The sequence below is a fragment of the Rhinolophus ferrumequinum genome, chromosome 22, assembly GCF_004115265.2.
Source record: "Rhinolophus ferrumequinum isolate MPI-CBG mRhiFer1 chromosome 22, mRhiFer1_v1.p, whole genome shotgun sequence".
Classification (NCBI taxonomy): Eukaryota; Metazoa; Chordata; class Mammalia; order Chiroptera; family Rhinolophidae; genus Rhinolophus; species Rhinolophus ferrumequinum.
In genome coordinates, this window is record NC_046305.1 from 7,350,668 (window position 1) to 7,374,564 (window position 23,897).

The window sequence follows — 23,897 nt, forward strand, 5'->3', positions numbered from 1 at the left end:
GGAGGTCTAAGTTTATCTCCTAGAAGCCCCCTTTTCTCATGTACCTCATGGCACTGGATGTGAATTTTGTGTCTCAGCAAAATTACAAATCACTTCATTCACATCCCTTTGGGGTATGTAGCAAATTGTGAAAATAGAATGATGTGAGTTTTAAGGTAACTTGTTTGCACCTATGGATAAACTCAACAGTTGGAAAGGTTTTCTTTCGTATCCAGTTTAGTTGTTTTTTAATATTTGTTTTAATGAAGCCCAAACTTGAACACAGTACTTTAAGCTGTGTGCAAAACACAAAATTTGGTGGAACTTCTACAATTCCAGATCTGTGCATTAGATTTCTACTAAAGTAGCAAGTTTTATAAGGCAGTGCTGTCAACAATACTAGCTGTCACTGGCTCTCCTGTGTCATATGAACAGGCTGGGTCTGTATTCTTTATTTATGAAATTTAGTTTTTGAACTATGACTATAGAACTATTTATTCTTTTTTCCATTTTAATTCTCCCTTGCATTCTAAGACCTTTTTATTCTTAAGAAAGTCATCAAATGCATTGGGCCTCTTTCAGTTGTGCGTATCATGTGTTATCTACTTTCCAGGTCTTTATCCAAGTTTTTGACAAAAACACTTTGAAAAGTACAAGATCCAATATATTAGTTACTCAGGCCACGTTACTTCGTAATGACCATATTCTTTCAGCATAAAGTAATTTCAACCTCAGATATTCTATAATTCTCATTTGTGTTGTTTATTTAAGAAAGAGTGTGTAAAGACTAGTACTTTGATTAATTAATGTGTTTAAAATCAAGTTAGAGTAGTTAATTTAAAAGTAAACTTTTTAGAAAGCTTGTATTTTGTGAATACTGATTCAGTGGCCTGGAATTCGTAGGAGTGTGGTAAATACCTTGCCTTTTTTATTTTAAATGGAAGATTTAGTTAAAATTTGAGTGATAAGCAAAGTGCTGTTTTCTGGAGTTAATACATCCGTCCTCCCTGTTTGTCAGAAAGGGAGGAAATTCCGTCGACTAGGTGATTTAGACAACAGAAATGTGTTTCTCAGAACACTTGTGGAGGCTGGAAGTCCAGCAGTTAGGTTCTGGCTCGCTCGAGGCTGCCGTCTAGCTGTGTCCACGTCGCAGAGAGAGAAGTTGGTGTCTCTTGCTCTGAATGAGAGCGCTCGTCCCTCGCGGGGAGGCCGTCCCCTCCTCATGTCACCGAAACCTGATTATCTCCCAAAGGCCTGATCTTCACATGCCGTCTCTCACATTGGGAGTTAGAGCTTCAGTGTCGGAGTTTGAGGGGGACACAAGTGAGTAAATAGCACACCCCTTTTTTTTTTTACAATCTGTAGTGCATTGATTCTTATTCTTTTTAATTATTATACTTCAAAATGACATTTCTATAACAGATGAAATACTTTTGTCAAGAGATATGACTTTTGTTGCTATAAGTTTTTGTCCTTGATATTTTATTGTCACACAATAAGTTTTGGAAATAAAAACTTGAATCTTTTAGAGACCTTTAAGTTCAAATGACATGTTCCTTACTAGTATGTATTTTAAAGTTTGAAGTTTATCTCTTCTAGAATGACAAGTGAATTCTGATTTTCGTGTGGTTTTCATTTGGGGCACTTGGCTTTGGCATCCAACCTGGCTTCCATCTTGGCCCCGTCACTTGTAACTGTATGAGTTTGGGGCAAGTTATTTTACCTTTCTGATGTGGTTTCTTCATTGGTAAGTTATGGTGACTGGGGCTTTGAACTCTTATTCCCAATCCAATATATTTATGTTATACTATATCTCTAGAGCTCAGATTTTTAAAAAAATGGCTTCAGGAGGCCTTGCTAAGTTAGAATGTATAGAACTTGGATTCCTCTTTATGTTAGAAGTGGGAGAAATAAATACCAAAGATCACTCAAGGTTTTAAATGTAGAGGTCAGGTTCTGTGAACTTGGGGAAAGGAACATATTTGGGAGAGCAAATGAACTTTTTTTGTGTGAATTTTTTCTTTCGGAATACTTTTAATCATACAGAAAAGTTGTAAAAATAGGGCAAAGAGTTCCCATATTCCTTCATCCATAGTCCCTGATTGTTAATAGTTACCATGTTTGTTTTATTCCCTGTGTGTACGTGTACGTGGTATGTGTGCTTACCTTTTAATGTTGGCTAAACTGTGTCATCACCGAAACCTTAAATTCACATCACAAGCTCCTGTATCTCCAGTTTTCTCACTCAGATAAGTATATTTTTCTCCTGTTGTACTTGTTATATGAATAAAGCAATCCGTGCTAAGCTTGACTCAATAAACATTCAGTGGCGACCAATAGAACCTGCCTTCATTCAACCTTGTTGAAATTGCCCGTCCCTTCTGCTCTCCTCCTCATTTTCTTCCAACTTCTCTTACTTCACTCTGCCTCAGACTTGTAGGAAATGTTGCTCTAACCAGTCTCCGGGCAGTGTCCTCATCTCCTAGCTTTTCTTTACCACCTGTCTGCACAACTCAGTTCCTTGTTCATTCCAGCTGCTGCGTGCTTCCCATCACTGCCCTCCCCACGCCTGGACATGGGGCTGGACATTGAGGACAGTCTTCCAACTGCACAGACTGGGGAACATTGTATCCCTGAGCCCCAGCTTCCACTGGGGTGTCAGTGCCCCATTTTCCCAGTGAGCAGTCTTCCCTCCCAGTTGTTGGCAAACCTTTTCCAGCCTCAGATTTCCACACTGTTACCTCCAGTCAGTGCATGGGGACAGCATGTGTCTTTTTCATTTGTTCCTAGTAGCACCTGATAATATAGGAGGCGCTGAGTAATGTTTGCTTGAGTGAATGGGGGAATGAAACATTTTGAGTTTGTAGTTCTGTCAGAAATTTTGGTCTGTAGACAGTTAAAAACATATGTTTGAAGATTGTAGCTTGAAGGAAAGTTTGGGGAATTCTCCTTACTGAAGCAGTGAATAGTAGATGAGATGGCCAGAGGAGAGCACATAGAGAAGAGGGAGCTGGCAAGAGAGATGGCAAAGCATATTAACATTTACGTAGAGGGACAGCAAGAAAAATGAGACTGACAGCTGTCACGCACAGACACCAGAGGATAGTTTACAAAGAAGCTGTTTAGTTTTTTATATTCATATGTGATACCTGACTATTACTAATTACTTAGTACACATCTGTGGAGTGTGTACAGTCAGCTCATCTGGAAATGCTTACAGTTTCTTTTTCATGTTAACTTTTTAAATCAGTGGCACATTGTACTATGTTTTCCAGAGGAACTAAATTCTCACCAGAAGAATAATGAGGAAAAAGAGGTAAACACAGCCTGGATATTTAGAAGCCTATTGAGGCCAGAAATACAATTGTCATTTAGTTGCATTTAGCAAGTTGGCTATTTGTGAAAGTACTTTTTTTTTTCAAATATACTAGATTTTTAATATCACTTAAAATATTTTCAGTATTGAATACTTTTAAAATCCTTTTGTGATAGTAACTTTAGACTTAGAATTTTAATATCGAATGAATTTTAGAGAGCATAGCTTAATGAACAATGTTTGCTTTAAAAACATGGGCTTTTTTTTCCATTTTTTTCCTTTCATCTTAGCTTTCTTTCTTTTTCTTTTCTTTTTTTTTTTTGGCTAAAAATACCTGTTTATAAGGTATTTGTTCAAAATATGGCAAGTACAGATGCACATGCTTTGGTACATTTAATCTCAATGAAAAATGCTACTTTTTAACCAGTATTACTTTTCCTTTCCTTAAAGAAAAGGGGTTGTGTTATTCAAAAGGTTTTGGTTTTGCTGACTGACCCTCAGTTTTTAATGATTTAGATCTTTAGGTACATAGTAAGCAGGACAGTAACATAACACATATTCCCAATAGCGTGCAAATGAAAGCTTTTCAAAATTAAGAATGATTCAAGTAGAGGATGTAGTTCTTTTGGTCTTCTATAATTGTGCGGGTGGGGTTTTTGAAATCAGAAGCTGGCAAGTTGAAAAGAAATGCTATGGAGCTTATTGTTTCAAGGGTTTTTGAATTACTAATTATGTAAATTGTACCATTTTGTTACTTAAGTGTGGGTCTGCTGAATGCAGCCAAGCATTTACTCAGCAGTTGAGATTTTCGATTAGTTTTTTCCTCTAGTGGCTCTTCATGGCATTTAGAATAAACTCAAGCAATATTCTTTATCCTAAACTACTAAGCCCTGCAAGACGTCTGCCTGTACTGACTTCCTCTCTAGAGGCTTCTCTCCCTCAGGCATGACCTTTACCCTTGAACCTTCTTCTCCCAGATCAAAATTGGTTTGTTTTGTCAGTGGTTCTCAACTGTGGCTTTACTGTAGAGACATTTGGAGGGGGCTTTTCAAAGAAGACTGTTGCCAGCCCCAGAAATTCTGATTTAATTGGTCTGGCCTGGGGCCTGGACTGTAGCATCTTCTCAAGGCTTCCTGGGTAATTCTGTGCAGCCTGGGTTGAGAACCACTGATGATTTTCTTAGCTCGTGTCACTTCCAGGGAGGTGTTCCAGGTTTTCACAATCCTACCCAAAGTCTCTTTCCCCTCTTTGCTGTCTGTCCTTTTACCTAGCTGAGGGGTTTTTTTGGTTGTTATTATTATGCCTATATGTTTGTTTAGTTGTTTATTGTGTGTTAAGTGTTCCTTGAAGGCAGTCATCATCTGTCTTTTTATCCCAACATTTAAAGCAACGTGTGACAGTTTATTAGTTCTCAGCACATCTGCACAAATATTGAGTGAAGATTGTCACTGCGGCAATGGGGAGGTAGTTTCAGAAGGCTTGTTTCTGTGTGGCCTGTAGAGGATTGCTTCACTAAATTGTATTTCAGAGAAGATGCTAATTACTCCAGCGGGCTTTCAGAGGACATTGTTTTCAGGAAGCTTTAGCAAGAGCAGATTTGAGAGCCCTGTTATCCCTTGGAAACAGTGTTAGAGATGTGGGTTAGGTCCCCGTGCCAGGCCTCCAGAGGAAGAGGCATTGCCTTACTCCGAACAACTGCGATGGTGAAGGATTGCTGCCAGTCCTGTAGCGAGGCTCCATTTGCCGGCCACAGCCTCCTCCTCCTGTGCCTAGGCTGTTGCCGGCTGGCTGCGCTGTCTGTCCAGGCCACCTGTGGCCCGTGTAACACCTTCTCCACATGGGAGCCAGCATGCTGGTTTGAAAACAGAACACACACCTCTGTGCAGAATCCAGTGGTTTTCCATTGCTTCAAAGATAAAATTTAAAATCCTAATAGGCCTACCTCACCCAACCTTCTCTTTCTGTTTCAACTTTCCCTTTCTTACCGTGTTTCCTCGAAAATAAGACCTACCCCAAAAATAAGCCCCAGTTAAGAGTGTCAGCCAGACGGACGCATTTAGTACGTTATGAGGATGTTCCAGAAGAAGATGATATGACTGTATTTGAATAAATGCAGATTGTTGTACATAAAAAAAAAAATATGACATCCCCTAAAAATACGCCCTAATGTTTCTTTTGGAGCAAAAATTGATAGAAGACCTGGTCTTATTTTCGAGGAAATACAGTAGTACTAGCTTTTATGTTTTTGAACACGATTAGCATATCAGGGCCTTAGGGCCTTTGCATTGCTTTTTCTTCGGCCTTGAAGCTGGCTCCTTCCCCATTAGATCCATATCAGAAGCTTTTCCCTCAGAGAGGCCCCACTCTCCTCCTCCAGGGAGCGAACTCACCACGGGGCCTGTGATTTAATCCTTGGTGCCACAAGACGCCCAGAACTAAGTGCTTGGGAGGGCTACCTCGAGATGGCGTGCCACCAACTCCTGGGGGACAGAGGCTCACGTTCTCGAGACCCTACTGGACCTTCTCCTGTGAATCTCTTCATCTGGCTGTTCATTTGTATCCTTCCATATCTTTGTAATAATCAGGTAATCTAGTAAGTAAGTTGTTTCCTGAGGTTTTTGAAAAGCTCTAGGAACTTCATCAAACTTCTTGTTTATAGCCAGCCGGTCAGAAGCACAGGTAACAACATGGACTTTCAGGTGGCGGGGTGGGGTGGAGGCTTGTAGGACTGAGCCCTTACTAACCTGTGAGCTTTGATGCTATCTCCAGGGAGACAGTGTCAGAATTGAGTTAAATTGTAGGACACTCAGCTGGTTGGCCGGAGGATCTAAGAATTGCAGGGTGTCGGGGGACTGCCCCCTCCCCCCACACATACACCTGGTGACCAGAAATGTCGGAAGTAGTATATTAAGAGTATAGGAGACATACAGGAGTGTTTTTTCTTTATACAGTGAAGGGGGAATGAAAGGGAGGCGAACAGGTTGGTAAGATACAAAATTGCAGAAATCAGCAACCCTGATAAATAATGAAAAACACTGTAATAGTAGAGCTGACAAAGCAGAAAATGTCAGAATAACCAAAGAATCAACAAATAGTGTTTTTGTTCCAGGAGTTGTAGATAAGAAAGCAGCTTAAGATTCTTGTGGCTACAAAGATAACCAATAGACAAAACTAAAAATGTAGAAGAGAATCAGTTGAAAATGAAAAACACACCAATCTTGAATAAAGGAGGAACTCAAAATGAAACTTGCAAAACTAGCACAGAAAACACCTTCTATCAAAAACATGTAGTATACAATCACATGGTTTAAGTACTTTCATTACCAGACAAAACAATACATTTAAAAAGTTACCAAAAAAAAAAAAAACAGGAGAGAAAAATCAAAATGAAAACAATAAAAATTGATAAATCCAAGAGCTAGCTATTTTGGAAAATATGTATTAACTGAATCACTCTAATTTTAAGTTAAAATTAAGAATAAAAAAAAAGGTATAAAAGACATAGGAAGAGAAGGCTTGAAGTAAGGGTTTTCTAGGAAAATTTGGCTCAAAACAGAAAAAAATAAAGTTACTCAAAAGCTAGCCACCCCCAAAAAGTGGCCCAGGCAGTTTCACAGGGGAATACCAGTGTCATTTAACAGACGTTTCTCATGCTATTTACAATGAACTAAAGGCAGGGATTGGCAGCTAAAATCTGGCCTATGGCCTGGGATCTAAGAATGTTGTAGAATGCAGAAGTATAACTTAAACAAACCAAGTCTAAGAATCTGTCCTGAAGAGGTACTAATTTAAGTGTGTAAAAGACACATACAAGGCTGCTAACTGCAATATGGTATGTAATGACATTTGTAACCGTTGTTAGGTGATCCATCCTTTAAAACAAACTTATTGAACACCTACTATGTGTACTATTTTTGTGGACTGGAGATACAAGAGACAAAATCTCTCCTGGGCCTCACTTTCTAGTGTAGTGATTCCGATAATAGGTAGGTACATCACTTCAGATGGTGACAAATGCTATAAATAAAACCAGACAGGGCCATATGAGAAAGGAAGAGGCCCTTACAAATATAACACAGTGTGGTTGTCCAGTTCCTTGTTGGGAGACAGTTGGATGGTTTTCAGTTTTTGCCTCTTACAAATAAAATCACCATGAACCAGTACAAGTCTTCATATGGACATGTTTTTACTTCTCGTGTGTAAATAACAGGAGTGGAATGGGGCCGGGGGCAGGAGGGTGCAGGTCTCATGGTTGGTGGATTTTTCCCTTGTACGAAACTGGCGGACTGTTTTCCCACCTGACGTTCCTGTGAGCGGGCTCTGGGCGTTCCAGGGCCTCCACGGCCTTGTCAGCACTTGGTATGATTGTTCCGTAACGGTAGCCCCTGCAGTGGATGTGAGGCAGCGCCCTCCTGGTTTAGATGTGCATGGCCCAAATACTAATGGTGAAATGCAGAACATCTTTTCATGTGTTCATTTGCCATTTGTGTATCTCTGGTGAAGTGTCCAGTCCTGTGCCTTTTTTTTTTTTTAATTGGGTTGTTTTCTTACTATTGAGTCCTGAAAATTTTATATATGTTCTGGATAAAAGTCCTTTATCAGATACATCATTTGCAGGTTTTTTCCCTAGTAACCTATCTTTTCATTCTCAGCAGTGTCTTTCAAAAAGCTAAAGTCCAATTTATAAATTTCATCTTTTATGAATTATGCTTTTCGTATACTAAGAAGTCTTTATTTATCCCAGGGTTGGACTTTTCATAGTTTTAGTTTCACATTTTGCCTATGTTTCTGTTTCAAAAATTGATATATTATTAACATATAACATTGTATAAGTTTTAAAGTATACAACATGTTGATTTGATGCATTTCTATATTTGCAGTATGATTACCACTGTAACCTTAGCTGACACCTCTGTCTGGTTACATAATTCTCTTTCTTTTTTGTGGGGAGAACATTTAAGATCTTAGCAACTTTAAAGTATATGGTACAGTACTGTTGACTGTAATCACAATGCCGTGTGTTCAATCTCCAGAACTTACTCATCTTCTAAATTCAAGTTTGTACCCTTTGCTGTGGCCCATTTAGAGTTGAATTTTGTATGTGATGTGAAGTGTAGATCAGAGTTCATTTTTTAATATTATGTATACACAGTTGCACTAGTGCCATTTGAGAATAGTGCCAGTTGAGAAAACTATTCCTTATCCACTGAATTGTCTTTGCATTTATTTGTGTGTATTTATTTATACTTCTAAACGGTATTCTGTTCTGTTGACCCGTCTATTTTTACACCAACACCACAGTATCTTCATTGCTGCTTTGCGCGTCTTGAAATCAGGTGACATTGGCCCTCCACCTTTATTCTCCTTTTCAAAGTTATTTTGGTTATTCTGGATCCTGTCCATTTTGTTACGGATTTTAGAATCAGCTTGACAAATTCAAACGACCATCCCCCGCCCCCAGTTTTTTTCCTGAGATTTTGTTTGGGATTGCTTTGAATCTATAAATCTATTTGGCAAGAACTGACATCTTACTTTTGGGTCTTTTGACCCATGAACCCAGCGTATGTATCTCCATGTATCTAGGTCTTTTTTAATGTCTCATAGTTTTCGGTATACAAATCTTACAAATTGTCAACTATATCCCTGAACATTTTATATTTTAATTGCTATTATAAGTTGAATTTTAATTTCAATTTCTGATCGTTCATTGGTGTTTTCTTATGGAACATATAGAATGCAGTTATAATAAAATAACTTCATATTCTGGTCCAGTAAATCTGACATCTGGGTAACTGCGCTGGTTTCAGTTGGTTACTTCTTCTCTTTAATGTGGCTCGTATTTTTATGGTTTGTATTTTCCTGCTTCTTTGCCTACGTGATAATTTTTAATTGGATGCTACAATGTGGATTTTTACATGAGGGTGCTGGATATATGTTCATTTTTTATAAATATTCTTTAAATTTGGGACTCAGTTACCTGGAAACAGTTTGATCATTTTGAGTGTTGTTTTCAGATTTGTTAGGCAAGACCAGAGCAATGTTTTCTTTAGAGTACTTTATTTTACCACTACTGAGATAAGGCATTTCTGAATACTCTACCCAATGCCCAGTGAATTATGGGGTTTTTCAAAAGTCTAGCTGGTGAGAGCAGGCACTATTCCCGGCCCTATGGAGCTACAGACACTCTTTCCCTCTAATCATTACAGGTGGTTCTTTCCTAGTTTGGGGGAGTTGACTCAAACAGCAGATTAGTATTCTGCTGAATACTCAGAGAGGGTCCTCTGCAGATCTGGAGCATTTTCTGCGTATAGCTCTCTTCTTCCCAATACTGTATCCGAGCTCCCTTGATCACCCTGAACTCTCAGCCTCATTTTTTTTTCAACTTAAGAAGTCTAGCAGCTTCCGCTCTCATTGCCACGACCTGGGCACTCTCCCGGCAGGCAGTAAGTCAGTTCAGGAAACTATATGGCTCATTTTATTTGTTTTCCATCTTAGGGAATCACTGGCCTTCCTTGCTGTGCATCCACGATTCTTTGATTCATTTTAGGCATCCAAACAGGAATTACATGTTTAAAAAACATTTTTAAATAAGTTATACAAAGCGAGGCTAAGTCTTGATGGTACTTACTCTGGATTGGTTGGATTCTCTGTCCTAAAAGTAATTTAAATTTTTGAACTAGTCACTGGCTTTTCTCTTAAGTATCTGTTGAATGAAGTTTCAACCTAATAGAAAGTTTCAGCATGTCTCCTAAGCCTTTTAGAAGCAAGATAACCAAAAAGGTTATAGGCTAAATTAAACTTTGACTTTAAACTAAAAGTGCCCTCGTCTAAAGGACAGACCGTTATGGTGGAATTGGGCGTTCTGGTTTATTCAGTCTTATCGTTTATGGCTACAGTTCTTTGTCTTTAGAAATACATATTCTTTTATAGTTCGGCTTTGTCTTTTGATTGAATTATCCTTTGATATTTTGTTGTTTGTTTGTTTGCACTAACCAGTCGTGTTATGATTTACTTTTTTTCTGGTATAATAGGTACTATAAAACCATAAAAACAAGAGAGACTCATAAGCAGTGAAAACATGAATTTATTTTCTGTTCTAGTTGCCTGAGAAGCTGATTCTTTGTCCCGCGCTCTCACCTCACTACACTCAGTATGTTTGGGGAAAGAGCATGTCCTGAAGGGCATGTTACAGACAGTAGCTTAATAATGAAAAGGAAGCTTTTAGTGACTTTTGAACCTTATCAAGAACTACTCAAATATGAATTTTATGATAAACTGGCAGGAAGTTTTACTTTGACCTTATGTGGAACCTGTATTTTGTGGCTTTTGGGGTCAATTGTTGGTTCTTTTTTTGTATTTGGAAATTCCTTATCTGGAGGAAAATTTTTGGTTTTGTTTTGCTTTTAGATAGGAAAATTAAGGTTCATTTTCTGATTCTTTCCAAGCCCTAATGTTTTGTGATGGCTAGAATTGAATTAGATACTCTGTCACCCTGTGGTTGAATTGTGTAATGTTATATTGTTTCCCTGTGTAAGTTGAGGACAAGCTGAACGCCCTACCTTGTTATTTTAACTTTTGTTTACTTATGAAATTAAACATTTTGATACATTTACTTGTTGGTATTATTTCACTAGTGAATTGTCTGTTCATAGCATTAATTTTGGGGTTTCTTCAAGTTTTCTTTTTTTCAATTTGTTGAGTTCTTATACAGCATTTGCATTTTGTCAAATGTTGATATAATTTGTCTGTTGGCTGTCATTTTGATTTTTTTTTAACTGCCATTTTCCTGTCACGCTGTGCAGAATATTTGATAGGCTTGCTTCTGAAACCCTTAATATAAAATAGATGCCTGTGTTCTAGGATGGAAATACAAATAAAGTTGAAACTTTATTTCAATAAAGAAGAAACATAAATAGCAGTGGAATATAGTCTTGAAGAGTACAGAGTTCTGAGCTGGAGGATAAATTTTGGATGATCAATTGCTAGTTGAAACCACAGGAGTGGATGAGATTTCCTGCAAAGAGTTTAGAATGAGAAAGGAAATGAGAACAGGATGGGCGGACAGCGCAGGAGGATGGACTGGCCTTAGGTGGAGTGGGAGGAGAGATACACTTCCTTTATTGTGGTGATTTGAAGACTGCTCTTCTATTAGAATCCTCGAGGAGCTTTGTCAAAGAACGGATTCATGCCCAGGCCCCACCCCAACACCCCAGCTTCTGGTGTGTTTAAAATCCCCTAGTTATTTTAATGTGCAGCAAGGATTGAGAACCACTGATTAAAGTATATTTGCTTAGAATAAGTCAGTGGGGCCTAAACTTTTGTACCGTGTTTCCCCGAAAATAAGACCGGATCTTACATTAAGTTTTGCTCCAAAACACGCATTAGGGCTTATGTTCAGGGGATGTCATCCTGAAAAATCATGCCTGGGCTTATTTTCCGGTTAGGTCTTATTTTCGGGAAAACACGGTTGTTGCAGATTCACCTGGAGGACTTGCTGCTAAAACAGTGCTGGGCCCCAACCATCCTCAGTGTTTGATTCATTAGGTCTAGGGTGGGCCTGAGAATTTGCATTTCTACCAAGTTTGCAGGTGATGCTGGGAACCACTGTAGGGAGAGGAAGGGAAGCCCTTGGGGACGATGAATGTAGGTACAGGGGGGCTCCTAGGTTTGCCCCTAGGAAGTTTCATGAGTTTCTTTCTTGATACTGCTTTGTCTGTGATGTAGGACCGTGAAAGTCTCCACTAAGAGTGTTGCATGCGTAGGTATGGTGTTGAGAGGTTTGAGGATCTTAGGTGTTAAATTGCCATCAAATGAGGGTGAGAGAACAAGTTGACTGCTGTTCTTGATATTTACATCAGTTACTTTTTTTCACCTGAAGAAAGATCTTGAATCTTAATTTTGTCATCTAGTGACTATCACTGTCCTCTTCTGTCACTGTAGATGAATGATAATCTTCTGTAGCTTTGTCCATGTTGCTGGTGAATGTCTGTCAGCAAGGATGCAGTGCATTCTGGGAGTCCAGCTCTCTCCACACCGTGTTCAGTGTTGGCACCCTTGGGGTGTAATTAATTATATACATTGTTGCACATACAATAGTAAGCTGTCTGTATGTTAGTGTAGTTGTTTGGTTGCAGGGGAGGAGTTTTTTCACATTTTGTCTCCAGGAAAGGTGGTTTATTATAAATGTATACTTGGAGAGCTAAGGGGTGATTGACAGTTACGTGGGAGGAGGCGGCATGGGGTCATGTGCTGACGCAGACGCCTCTCCCCTCTCTCGTTTACCTCTGAACATAGTTTCCTCATCTGTAAAACGAGGATACTGACTATATCATAACAGGTCTGAAGATTCTCGATCAGCTTAATGGAACTACACGATCCCTGAGTGTGGCAGTTGATATGTGCATAAAACCACATCTCTGTGTGTGACGCTAATCTTGTGGTTGACAGATGTAAAACCAGTAGATAAAACGATTTCTATGATGTCAGGGTCTACACAGGCATTCCTGGACTTGAATGGTTTTTGTGTGGTACACCTGTTCTGAACTGCCTCTGCCTCCCCGGCTTCAGTTCTCCATGCTCTTAGCTACTGGTGGTTTCTTGGTAGACTTCCCCACCGTCTGCCCTACTCCCACTCTAACCCCTCAAAACAGACAGACAAAACACTGATTCATGTGTGTACACCTCGTTAAATCGAAGGGAAATTGTGTGTTGTTATTGATATGTTATTGAAGAATGACTTTATATCTGTCTTTATTTTTCAGAATTTCTGTGAACATTTGGATTTACTAGTTTTTCGTAAGCTAATACATTCTAAAACTTTCCTTCTTATTTTTCTTTCTTATGTGCATCTCAAAGACTGGTTTTAAGGGGTGTGGCAGGTTTTGGACTCGATGAGTTTCCACCGAAATGTCGGAGAAGTCAGGCCAGAGCACAAAAGCAAAGGATGGGAAAAAGTATGCGACACTCAGTTTATTTAATACTTACAAGGGTAAATCATTAGAAACTCAGAAAACCACAGGTGAGTAAAATCAAGTGGCATTTGTTTTTTTATGCTTCTCATGCTTTTGTTACTATAAATGGTCCTCCGCAGCTATTGCCATTAGAAGTTAGGACAAACCCATGTCAGTGCAGCCCTCTTCACATGGGGCTTTTGATGTGCACACACATTTTTCATGGGATGTGAATTAAATGTCTTACGATTCAAAAATTATAACTATGTTTGGGTTTTTTTCTTGTTTGTTGTCAGTAGAATTGTGTGGTTCCAAAGAGGAAACTCAGTCAATGAGATTGGCAGGCATAGAGCTATATATATTAGTGTGGGTATTTATTACCACTTTAAGTTATGGAATAGAGAGTCCTGTGGTGTTTTGTTTTGTTGTTGATGCCTCGGACCCAGTGTTTACAATGAAAAGTGAAAACTGGACCACATTATGTTTTATTAGCAGTGTGCACTATGAATGTAAAGCCAGCATGTTATTCTTCCGTGTACTAAGGTTTGGGGCCTGAAATAGATTCCCTGAAGAAATTTCAAAGCCAGCATTGCTGGTGTTTACTTTTCATAGTGTGTAGAGTTTATTGTTAGAAGTTTTGAAGCATCTGGTCAGTGGCTCTGATAGTTTATTTTAATGTAATTTCTACATGGGATTTTGTTGCAGGTGTGTGGCTTAGTTTAAAAATTCTTCCCTTAAAATATTAGGAAATAATAGTTCAAGATTCTGTTAATTCCTATTTCTGCATTTTAAGAGTAAATCGGCTGATAAAACAGATGTTCTAAGAAAGTTGATGTTATCGATCTTTAGTTGCAGCTCGGCATGGATTACAGAGTCTTGGAAAAGTTGGTATTTCACGTCGTATGCCTCCACCTGCCAACCTCCCGAGTCTCAAAGCAGAAAACAAAGGCAACGATCCGAACGTGAACATCGTACCTAAAGACGGCACGGGCTGGGCATCAAAGCAAGAGCAGCACGAAGAAGAAAAGTAAGTTATGTCCCCCTTCTTTGTAGGAAACTTGTCTGAGCTCCTTCTGTGTGCTGGGTGTTGTACTGTGTATATTACGTGTAGTCACCTGATTAATTTTCCCTGCGAGTGGGCTTAGTGGCAGATGATAATTGCTAGTCATAACTTTTCTTATATGCTCTGTCAAGTTCCCTCCTGTCCCACACCCACCAAATCAGGCATTCTCTTTCTAATATGATTAGAAGTTGATTCTCTTAAATAATTCCCATGAAGCTAAGGATTTCTGTCTTTCTGGTTCCCTGAAATGCCTAATGCACCTCGTAGGTGCTGAGGTAATAGTATTTGAGTGAGCGCTGAGTTAGAATTAATAATATCCCTATTCATCATCATTCAACAAATATTTAACATTCTGTATGTCAAGGCTTATGCTGGGCTGTTAGTTTATTGAATGACCAAGTTAAGTCATGGTAATTTTTAAAAATAAGGCAAGCAATTGGGTCCTTGGTGCTTTTTGCCTACATCTGTAACCAAATTTCTGTTCTGCTGTTTGGGGAGCTTTCTGTAGTAAATTTGACTACTGGAGTAAAGCTCCTCAAAGACTGACTACTCTCTGCTTCTTAGTTGTAGAATGATTTTGTAGTGACACGTCACTTAGAGGTCTGAGTGTACCAGAAACATACTGCATTTTTTAAGTCTCTTAACCTTTTTCGTTTTGAAGCATTAACTCATTACAAGGATTGAATACAACTGTAGACCCTTTTTAAGCACCTTTTCCTCGTGGGGGTGCTCTTCCGTCTGAATCACAGTACTAAATACAGTGGTGAGCGTGTGACTGCACACAGACAGCTTGCATAGCCTCCTCCGGTCAGACCGTAGGTATGCCTGTCCTGTTGCTGCTAATTATACACGCTCCCTTATTCAAAATAGATTATTCAAAGGTAAAAATGAAGGGGATGAAAATAGCAGCTCTTCATTTAAAGGGATGTGGCCGAGGGAAAGCATTTGTGGAGGCTGCATCTAGGAGTAAACATGTAGCCAGAATAGTTTGTACACACTTTCACCTTAAATACAATATTTGTTTTATTTTGTTTAAACGTATAATATCTGAAATAATGGATTCATATTTTTTTTAAGAACACCAGAAGCTCCACCAGCACAGCCAAAACCTGGGGTTGCAGCTCCCCCAGAAGTAGCACCTGCTCCCAAATCATGGGCCAGTAACAAGCAAGGTGGGCAAGGAGATGGTAAGTGGACATTAGCTGGGGAAACTGGTCAGACTAGAGAGTTACTGAACAGCCATGCAGGACATAGGGGTGGGTATTGTTTGGGCAAGGACAGAGAGCATTGTCAGAGTATATGCTCAGGCCCTAAGCAGGGGTCTTTTACCAATCTCTTGGGCTAGTTAATTAACTCAGTGTCAACAGCCTGTCTGACCCAATGATTGGGGTTAATAAAAGGGGCCTTTACGAAACCCTGTGTCCCATGTTATAGCTTTAGCCTACATGACCAGACGTAGTCTTGTACTTTCAACTCTTTGAGACATAAGCACCCAGACCCTGCATAGTCGCTAGAAACCATATTCACCTCCAGCTGTGTTCCCACCCTCTCTGTTTCAAGCATGTCACTCACGATTTCCATGGTAGAGAAGAACAGAGAGCAGCCATGAAGTATGACTGCTGTAATACTCTCCTCTTCCCAAGGAACAGTGGACTCCCCAGCAAACACTCTGCCACTTGCAAAACAGGAGACGTCTATAAAACACTGTGTGGAGAAAAGCCATCTAGGCCCTCAAGCTAATAAAATCAGCTCTTTTAATTTATAGGAGTATAAAACAAAGTTGGCAGATTGGCACGCAGGCAGGCAGGTGTGTGAATAGTGAGGTGTGACCAGTATCTCAGCAGTAAATTAAGTGGAGGCATATTAGCCTCACTGTGGTGCTTGAGTGTTCATTCTTAACTTCTATTTCAGTAATAGCATTTGAACTGATTCTCAGTTATGATCAAAGAGATGTGACTTGTGTTGAAAATGTAAGGAGTCCTAATAAGAAACAGAAATGAACCTCCTCGTCCCCCTCATCTTTAAGGAGTCCCCTGGAACAGCGTCTGACAGGTTCCTTTCTTAGATTTTTATCTCCTCATGGCTGTTCATTAACTTTCTAAGGGATTCTAATTCTAGATAAATTTAAAAGTTTTATGGATATGAATAGTCATCATTGAAATGTGGAATCATTTATGAGAAAAAAGGCAGAGAACTCTATCCTGGGAGGGTTTTTGAATTACCTTCAGTATAGAAGTTACATTTAATGTTTTTTAAAAAATTCTGTAGGAATCCAGGTGAATAGTCATTTTCAGCAAGAATTTCCCAGCCTTCAGGCAGCTGGGGATCAGGAAAAAAAAGAAAAAGAAGGAAATGATGACAACTATGGACCTGGACCCAGTTTACGCCCACCAAGTAAGAGTATTTTCTGTTTAGGAAAAATACAGACTGAGATATTTGTGTTTATCTTGTGATGTAGCTTCTTGCCTGCTGGTGCTACACATGTGACCTGCCTCCTTAAAAAGGCAGACAGTAACTCGTGCCACTCAAGTGTGGTTTCTACGTGAGCAGCATCAGGACACCTCAAGAACTTGCTGGAAGTATATGTCTCAACGAGATGCCTCAGTGACTTATTAGCACATTGATATTTGGTCACTTTTCTAATAGTAAAGTTTTTTGAGCAAATCCCCCCAACATGCAAGTATTTGTTTATAAATTATATCCATTTACCTGCTACTCCATTAATATTCAGGGATCCCTTGCTTTCTGAACTCAAACCCAAATCCAGGAGCCAAATCAGCTTGGATAGTGAGGGATACTTGTATACATTATAAAGCCAAAACTAGAACTAGAAATGTGAAATCTTTGAGAGATTTTTAAATTGTCATTACCAAATATCTCCAAGGATCTGTGTACATGGGGAGGTTCCTCATTACAGTACTGGTTACAAGTCCACATACCTGAAAATGTGATGCATTTCACATTTCCTTTGGCTCGTTTCTTGTCAGGTCTGGGTAAATCCTGTTTTAGTTTTGTTTTTTTTTAGTTTCAGGTGCACAAAACAAAGTAATACTTAGACGTTAATCCCTCACACTGTGTCAACCCCCGTCCCCCCTAGTTTTTTTTGGTTTTTTTTAATTGCCATAATGTTGTTGATGATTCTGTGTGAGGAATAGATATGTCTGCTGTAATGTTTTCTTGTGCAATTGATTTTCATCAGTTAACTATTTCGGCTTAACAAATTTGGTCGCTTAAAACAACAAGCACAGTAGCCTTGTGGTTTCACACACTATCGGATCAGGAGTGTGGTAGCCGCTTAGCTGGGAGTTCTGGCTCAGAACTCGCTGAACTCTCTCCACAAAGTTGCAGTGAAGCTGCCATCTGAGGCTGACCTGACTGGGACTACTATCCCAAGCTCACTCATGGTGGCTCTTTTGTATGTGGGCTACTCACAACGTGGCCTCCCCGCCACAAGTAAGGACAGACAGACACCTCCCACCTCAGATGGACGCCCACAGTCTTTTATAACCTAATCTTAGAAGAGACGTGCTATCACTTCTGTTTTATTCTCCAGGTTACACAGACCAGTCCTAGTACATTGTGAGCGGGTGGTACACAGGGTGTGAGTGAGTAAAAGGAGATAGAGAGAGACCCTTTGAGCCATCTTGGAGGCGATCTACCAAACCGGATGTCCTTGTACAACCAGTAGCGGTCTTATTTGGTTAAGTGTGCTTGAACCAGATTATATAGTCACTAAATCTGCTCTCTGGGGCACATGTAACAACTAGCAGTAGTAGACTGAAAGCACATGAACGACAGCGATGCTGTCAACCCTTCTGGCGTGTAGAACTCCCAGCTCCCTCAGGACACCTTAGGTGTGATGGGGACTTTCAGCTCCACATCAAATACTGATAAAGCTTCATAGAGAGGCGCTAGGATTTCCTTCCCCAGCCCCAGTGCTTGGCTTTGGCGGCACCCCCAGGGTGCAGCCTCCCTGCTTTGGAAGCTGCTCTCCTGACTGACCGTAAAAGCGCTGGCAGCGCCTAGATTCCCCTGACACTGGTCCTTCGCTGTGCTCACTTGGTGCTGCTTCAGTTTGCTTGAAATGTGCCTAGTTTGGTTTCACTTTGTTCCACTTGCAGATTTTTTCCTTATTCCTTTCTTACCTCTCTCCGTGGCAGATGTTGCTTGTTGGAGAGATGGTGGTAAGTCTGCTGGCTCACCCTTAACGTCTGACCAAGACGAAAAGCTTCCTGGCCAGGATGAAAGCACAGCGGGGTCGTCAGAACAAAATGACATCCTCAAAGTGGTGGAGAAGAGAATAGCCTGTGGTCCCCCACAGGCTAAACTGAATGGCCAGCAGCCCGCCCTCACTGCCCAGTACAGAGCTATGATGCCCCCTTACGTGAGTATTGGCAGCTAAGCAGCAGGTGGTTAAAGGAGAGGTTTCGATCTGGGTTCGAAGGAGAGAAGTGCAAGTTTAGGTCTTCAGTGTCATTAACACCTAACTGAAAATGAGCATTTCCTTTGATTATGAATGTAGGAAATAGATCACGCAAGTATCAGCAGTGCCTGTGTTGTTAATCGTTGATGGAGACCATGGGTGTTTTCATCTCACAGTACATTGTTTTGGACATTGCAAAGTATTGTTTATACACATTACTTCAGAGTAGTTCTTAGAACCCTGGGTAGACCCACTTGTTATTTCGTGACCTAATAAAGAAGCACATACATTACTATGTCACAAATTTGTTTTTTAAATATTGTGGTAACAGAATTTTAGTACAATTGTTTTCTTTTGCTATACTCTGCATTTTAGATTATTCATTTGAAAACGTTTCTGTAAGAAAAGGTTCACAGAATTTACCAGACTGCCAAATAGGTGGTTTGTGGCACAGAAAAGGTTAATACCTGCTTTAGTTCTAAAGTTTTTATTAGTGTACAGTTAATTTTTTTAGCTTTTCATTATGGAATATTTTAAACATGTGCAAAAGTAGAAACAATAGTGCAGTGAGCGTCTCTCCTCCCATATCTCCTGTCCATCTTCCACAGTTGTCAATTTGTGGTTCGTCTTGTCTCTATTTCCCATCATCTTGGATTACTAAAGCCAACCCTAGATATATCATTTCATCCGTATGTATTTCGACGAGGGGGAAAGTTCATAATATCATTATGACACCTGAAAAGAAAATTCTTTAAAAAATATCAAGACAGTATTCCAGCTTCTCTGATCATCTCATTATTGGGATCCAGATAACGTCCATTCCTTGCAATTGAATCATATTTCTCATAGGAGTCTTCTTATCTGTGGGTACCTCTTTTTCTCCATCTCTTATTTTCTTTGGAGTTTATCTGGTAGAACTTACTTGTTTTCCTGTGGAGTCTGGATTTTGCTGATTCAATCTTTGTAGTATCATTTAATACATACTTCTGACCCTTATACTTTCTATAAATTAGTAGATAGATTTGGTGCCCTCATTCATTTGTTTGCTCTCAGCCTACTATGAAATTATAGGACAAGATACATGTGCCCAAGTAAATAAATGGACATTTTTTAGGAGACCATTAATCTCAAAGGGAAGAAGAATCTAGTTCCTACATTTGTTTTTATGATTTAACTCCTAAGTGTTCAAACTGTAAATATCTGTATTTTTCTCTTTTTCACATATTTTCTATTCTTTGTATTATTATTATTTAACCATTCTGGGATAAAGGAGGAACATAAATGATTAAATACAATTACTTGTTAAATGTTTTAGTTTAAAAATTGGGAATATGATAAAAATCCAACCTATCCACGAAAAATTATTTACATCCAACTACTTGTCTCCTAATAATTTTCAGATTGTGTTTCCAAGGGCCACTGAGGATGGAAGACCCACGTGGGCTTTGTCCCCAGTTTCATCAGTGATTTTACTTGAACAAAGTTTCCTACTGATTAACAAAAACATTTTGAAAACCACTACCGTATATTGAGAATTTAAAGATTGTTTCTACGATTAATTTTGTGGAAAATTCTAATTTTTAAACATTTAATACCACATAAAATTATTAATTTTAGTGCCTGAATAATCAGCAGGAGGATCTAATGACTCTATGAGTATTTGCCTCCATTAGTTATTTGCTAACTTCCCTGTGGAAGTGTGATGCAACCAGAAATGCTCCAGAGTATTCCCCACACAAAACACTTTCTCAGTTGAGTTTCAGCTGCTGCTTAACTTAATTAACTTTGCTCCAACCCTGCTTAGAAATATTTTCTTTAGACAGCATGATCATACAAGCATAGTCTTTCTTCAAGTATAATTTCCTCATCTAACAGCTTTTTTTTTTTTAGAAAAACTAATCTATATCAGGACATAAATTATGTATTTAAGATAACACAATTTCATATATATATAATTTTTCACATAATTTGACCTGGATATAAGCTAATAGTAAATAACCTTGACATTTCTTCCCTTCCAAATGGTAGGATGAATCCCTTGGTGTTTTATTTCTCTTTATAATCTATCTTAAAACTTCTAAACTTAGCTTCTCAAAGCCAAAGTCACACAGAGAGCATCTTCTTTGAGCCTCAGTTTATAATCACTGTTTGCATAGTAACAACTCAGAATCCACCCGTGCCCGACCCATGGAAAAATCTCCAGTCATTCCTTGCCCACCTCCCGGAGATAATGGATTATCCTTTACTTTGATTTGAACTGAGTTCCTCTCTACCAGCAAATCTGCCTTCAATTAATCTACTCCTGCATTAGGATGAAGTCTCACATTACTTCCTTTCAAGTATTTGAACTTGGTTAAGGCCATGCAGTTTTCTGGGGTGTATGCATGTTTTCTTTTTTAGTTTTTCATGTCAGTACACGATCATTTTTATGTAATTTTGTTAATAGGCTAACAAGTTCTTGATATGAAGTGGCTGGTCTTTCCCTCTCTTTGTGAAGACTTGGTAGAGGCAGTAATCTTACAAATGGTTTGTTATTAAGGTTGAATGATGATCTATATCAGCAGACAAAATTAATTATTCATGGTATTGTTTATTTTAATCGTGCTTTTTTTAACTTCAGGGTTTTATTGTATTGTACTATAGGAATGGCAGGACGTTTACACAATGTTCTCTCAGTTTTAAAAATCTAAAGAATTTGCAAATTCTTAAGAATACCTTTACCACCAGACTGTTTTAATCATTTTTTCTGTAAATTACAATTTCAGGCTTAGTCAAGGGATTCTTTTTTTTTTTTTTAATAACTGGGTTGCTAAATTTATCGGTTTTTATCTCCTACATTCAGATGTTTCAACAGTATCCGAGGATGGCGTATACTCCTCTTCATGGGCCCATGAGGTTTCCACCTTCTTTGTCGGAAACAAACAAGTAAGACTTTTCAGTGATTAAGTCTGCAAAGCGTATATATGCTCATTACAATTTTCTGGGAGTTGGCTGGATTGTGATCAGCAATTTATTTTTTCTGTCCTCAAAGTACAATTGCCATAATTGGCCAGCTTTTATAAGGCAGAACATTCTTCTAAAACTTTAAATTATCTTAAACTTCTGAAAACTGAGAATTAATGACCCTAAAAAATTGATGACTCTTGTTTTCCCTTCTGCCTTCTATGATTGAAAGACTACCCATTCTCTTTTATTGCTTAATGCTTGAGCATCCTCCTGAACGAGGTTCTTCTTAAATTTCTGTATTTTGAGATTAGTATTAGTCTTGGCTGTATTATCCTGTAACATATATTTGTTTTATTTTTAAATCTTTGACAATTAAAAGTATTAAATACTTACATAAGAATTGCATTATGTATTGTCCTAAATTTGCATAATTTCTTCATACATGTGTCAGGAGCAAAATAAATGTCGTGTAGAAAGCCTTGTTGAATTGAAATGCACTGAATTCCAGTCTTGTGATTTTTCTAATTTAGTATCATTAAAACTTTGTATCCTTTCTTCTTGCAACCTGTCCTTCATTAGAGGCCTTCGAGGAAGAGGCCCGCCTCCTTCGTGGGCCTCTGAGCCCGAACGCCCCTCCATCCTTAGTGCATCAGAACTGAAGGAGCTTGATAAGTTTGATAACCTAGATGCGGAAGCTGATGAAGGTTGGGCAGGTAAGAGGCAAAATTAATTAAACATTTAAAAATTTTAGATGCTTTTATACAGTCAATCTGAGTTGTCCTTAATTTAATAGGTGCCCAGATGGAAGTGGATTATACAGAACAGCTGAATTTCAGTGATGACGATGAGCAAGGAAGTAGCAGTCCCAAAGAAAACACCAGGTGAGTGGTTGTGGTGTCTTGTATGAGTAAGAGTCTGAGTGTGTTGATGTAATATTAGCCGTTTAATCAGAGAGCCTTCATTAATAGGCGTTTGTTCCTTATTTATAGAATTTCTACATTTTACTCCAAGGACTTGTTCAGAGTAGGAAGGTGACTGATTAATGAGCCAAATTAATGAGCCAAATTTTCAAAGCTCATCAAGGAATTAAAGTTTGATGTTGCTAAAGAAAATGAATATTTAAAAAAAGATGTTTAGATGCTTGCCATCTAATTGGAGATATTTTGAAAGACAATATTAAGGACCATTTAGAACTTATTACTTACTTGACCTGATCTATATTTACAAAATTGGAGAAAAATCATTTGGCTTACTGTGGTGTCTCTAAGTCTTTGATTATTTTTCAAGCTTAGCCAGCAGCGTCTTAGGAAATGGGAGCTTTTTATCTATTTTCTTTCTTCTGGAATGTTGGGGCATCTGAGTCAGGAACATACGAGTTTCGTGGCATAACATTTGGGCTCTTAACAGGACACAGAAGCTTGCATGCAGTTACTGGTCTAGTTTTCAGCCTTGGCATTGTAACATGCTGCTGTCTCGTGATCACTTCTGAGATGCCTGTGATTTGCTGTGATCTTTTAAAATACTGTAATTTGATTTATCTTTTTCATTAAATCAGAATACAGTTATTAATTATCTGTAATAGTACTCATTTGCATTCAGATGAGACTTGGGGTAGGAGCGATAGAAAATGGTGGGATTCTATCCTTTTGCCAGGCTGTGTGTCAGGTGTGAGTGTCCATATCTGACAGCTGCTGTACTTTATATCTTGTGATAACCCGGCCAAGCCCAATCCCCAACACATTGTAGGTATTTATTGAATAAATAAATTAGCACCGCTAGGTCACAAACACATCTCATCCCTTGATACATTTCCCCCTGAAACTATATGGAAATAATGTCTTTTTTACATAGAGAAAATGCATTTACTTATGGTACAGTCCACCCGCTTTACTTTTTTATTTCACCTGGATTTTGATTCTTCAGTGAGGATCAAGGTTCAAAAGCCTCTGAAAACACTGAGACCCGAAAAGAGGCAGATGAAGTGTGCAACAATAAATCATCTCAGATACCTGCCCAGCCATCCGTAGCAAAAGGGCCCTATGGGAAAGGACCGCCATTTAATCAGGTTTGTTGGACTCAAGGAGATTCTTGTGACTATAGATACTATGGATAAATTAATTTTATAGAGTTGGAAGAAGACTCAGGAAAAGGAAACTATGTATTTTTTTCTTGAATTGCCCTCGATCTAAATCATAATGTTATCGCATATTAGAGGAACTA

General features: G+C 38.8%; 1 protein-coding gene across 13 annotated transcripts in view; it reads left to right on the plus strand.

Annotated features, from left to right (window-relative positions):
- PRRC2C (proline rich coiled-coil 2C) overlaps positions 1–23,897 on the plus strand; it is a 77,958-nt gene that overhangs the window by 7,978 nt on the left and 46,083 nt on the right. For 10 of the 13 annotated variants that reach the window (XM_033094045.1, XM_033094051.1, XM_033094052.1 and 7 more), the window contains exons 2-10: positions 13,151–13,313; positions 14,095–14,272; positions 15,386–15,495; positions 16,577–16,702; positions 18,469–18,692; positions 21,574–21,656; positions 22,257–22,390; positions 22,471–22,558; positions 23,601–23,742. In XM_033094045.1, the coding sequence (XP_032949936.1) occupies positions 13,202–13,313; positions 14,095–14,272; positions 15,386–15,495; positions 16,577–16,702; positions 18,469–18,692; positions 21,574–21,656; positions 22,257–22,390; positions 22,471–22,558; positions 23,601–23,742 (1,197 nt within the window). In that variant the 5' untranslated portion in view covers positions 13,151–13,201. The remainder of the gene's footprint in view (positions 1–13,150; positions 13,314–14,094; positions 14,273–15,385; positions 15,496–16,576; positions 16,703–18,468; positions 18,693–21,573; positions 21,657–22,256; positions 22,391–22,470; positions 22,559–23,600; positions 23,743–23,897) is intronic. The other 3 variants (XM_033094041.1, XM_033094043.1, XM_033094050.1) reach the window with 1 other exon arrangement.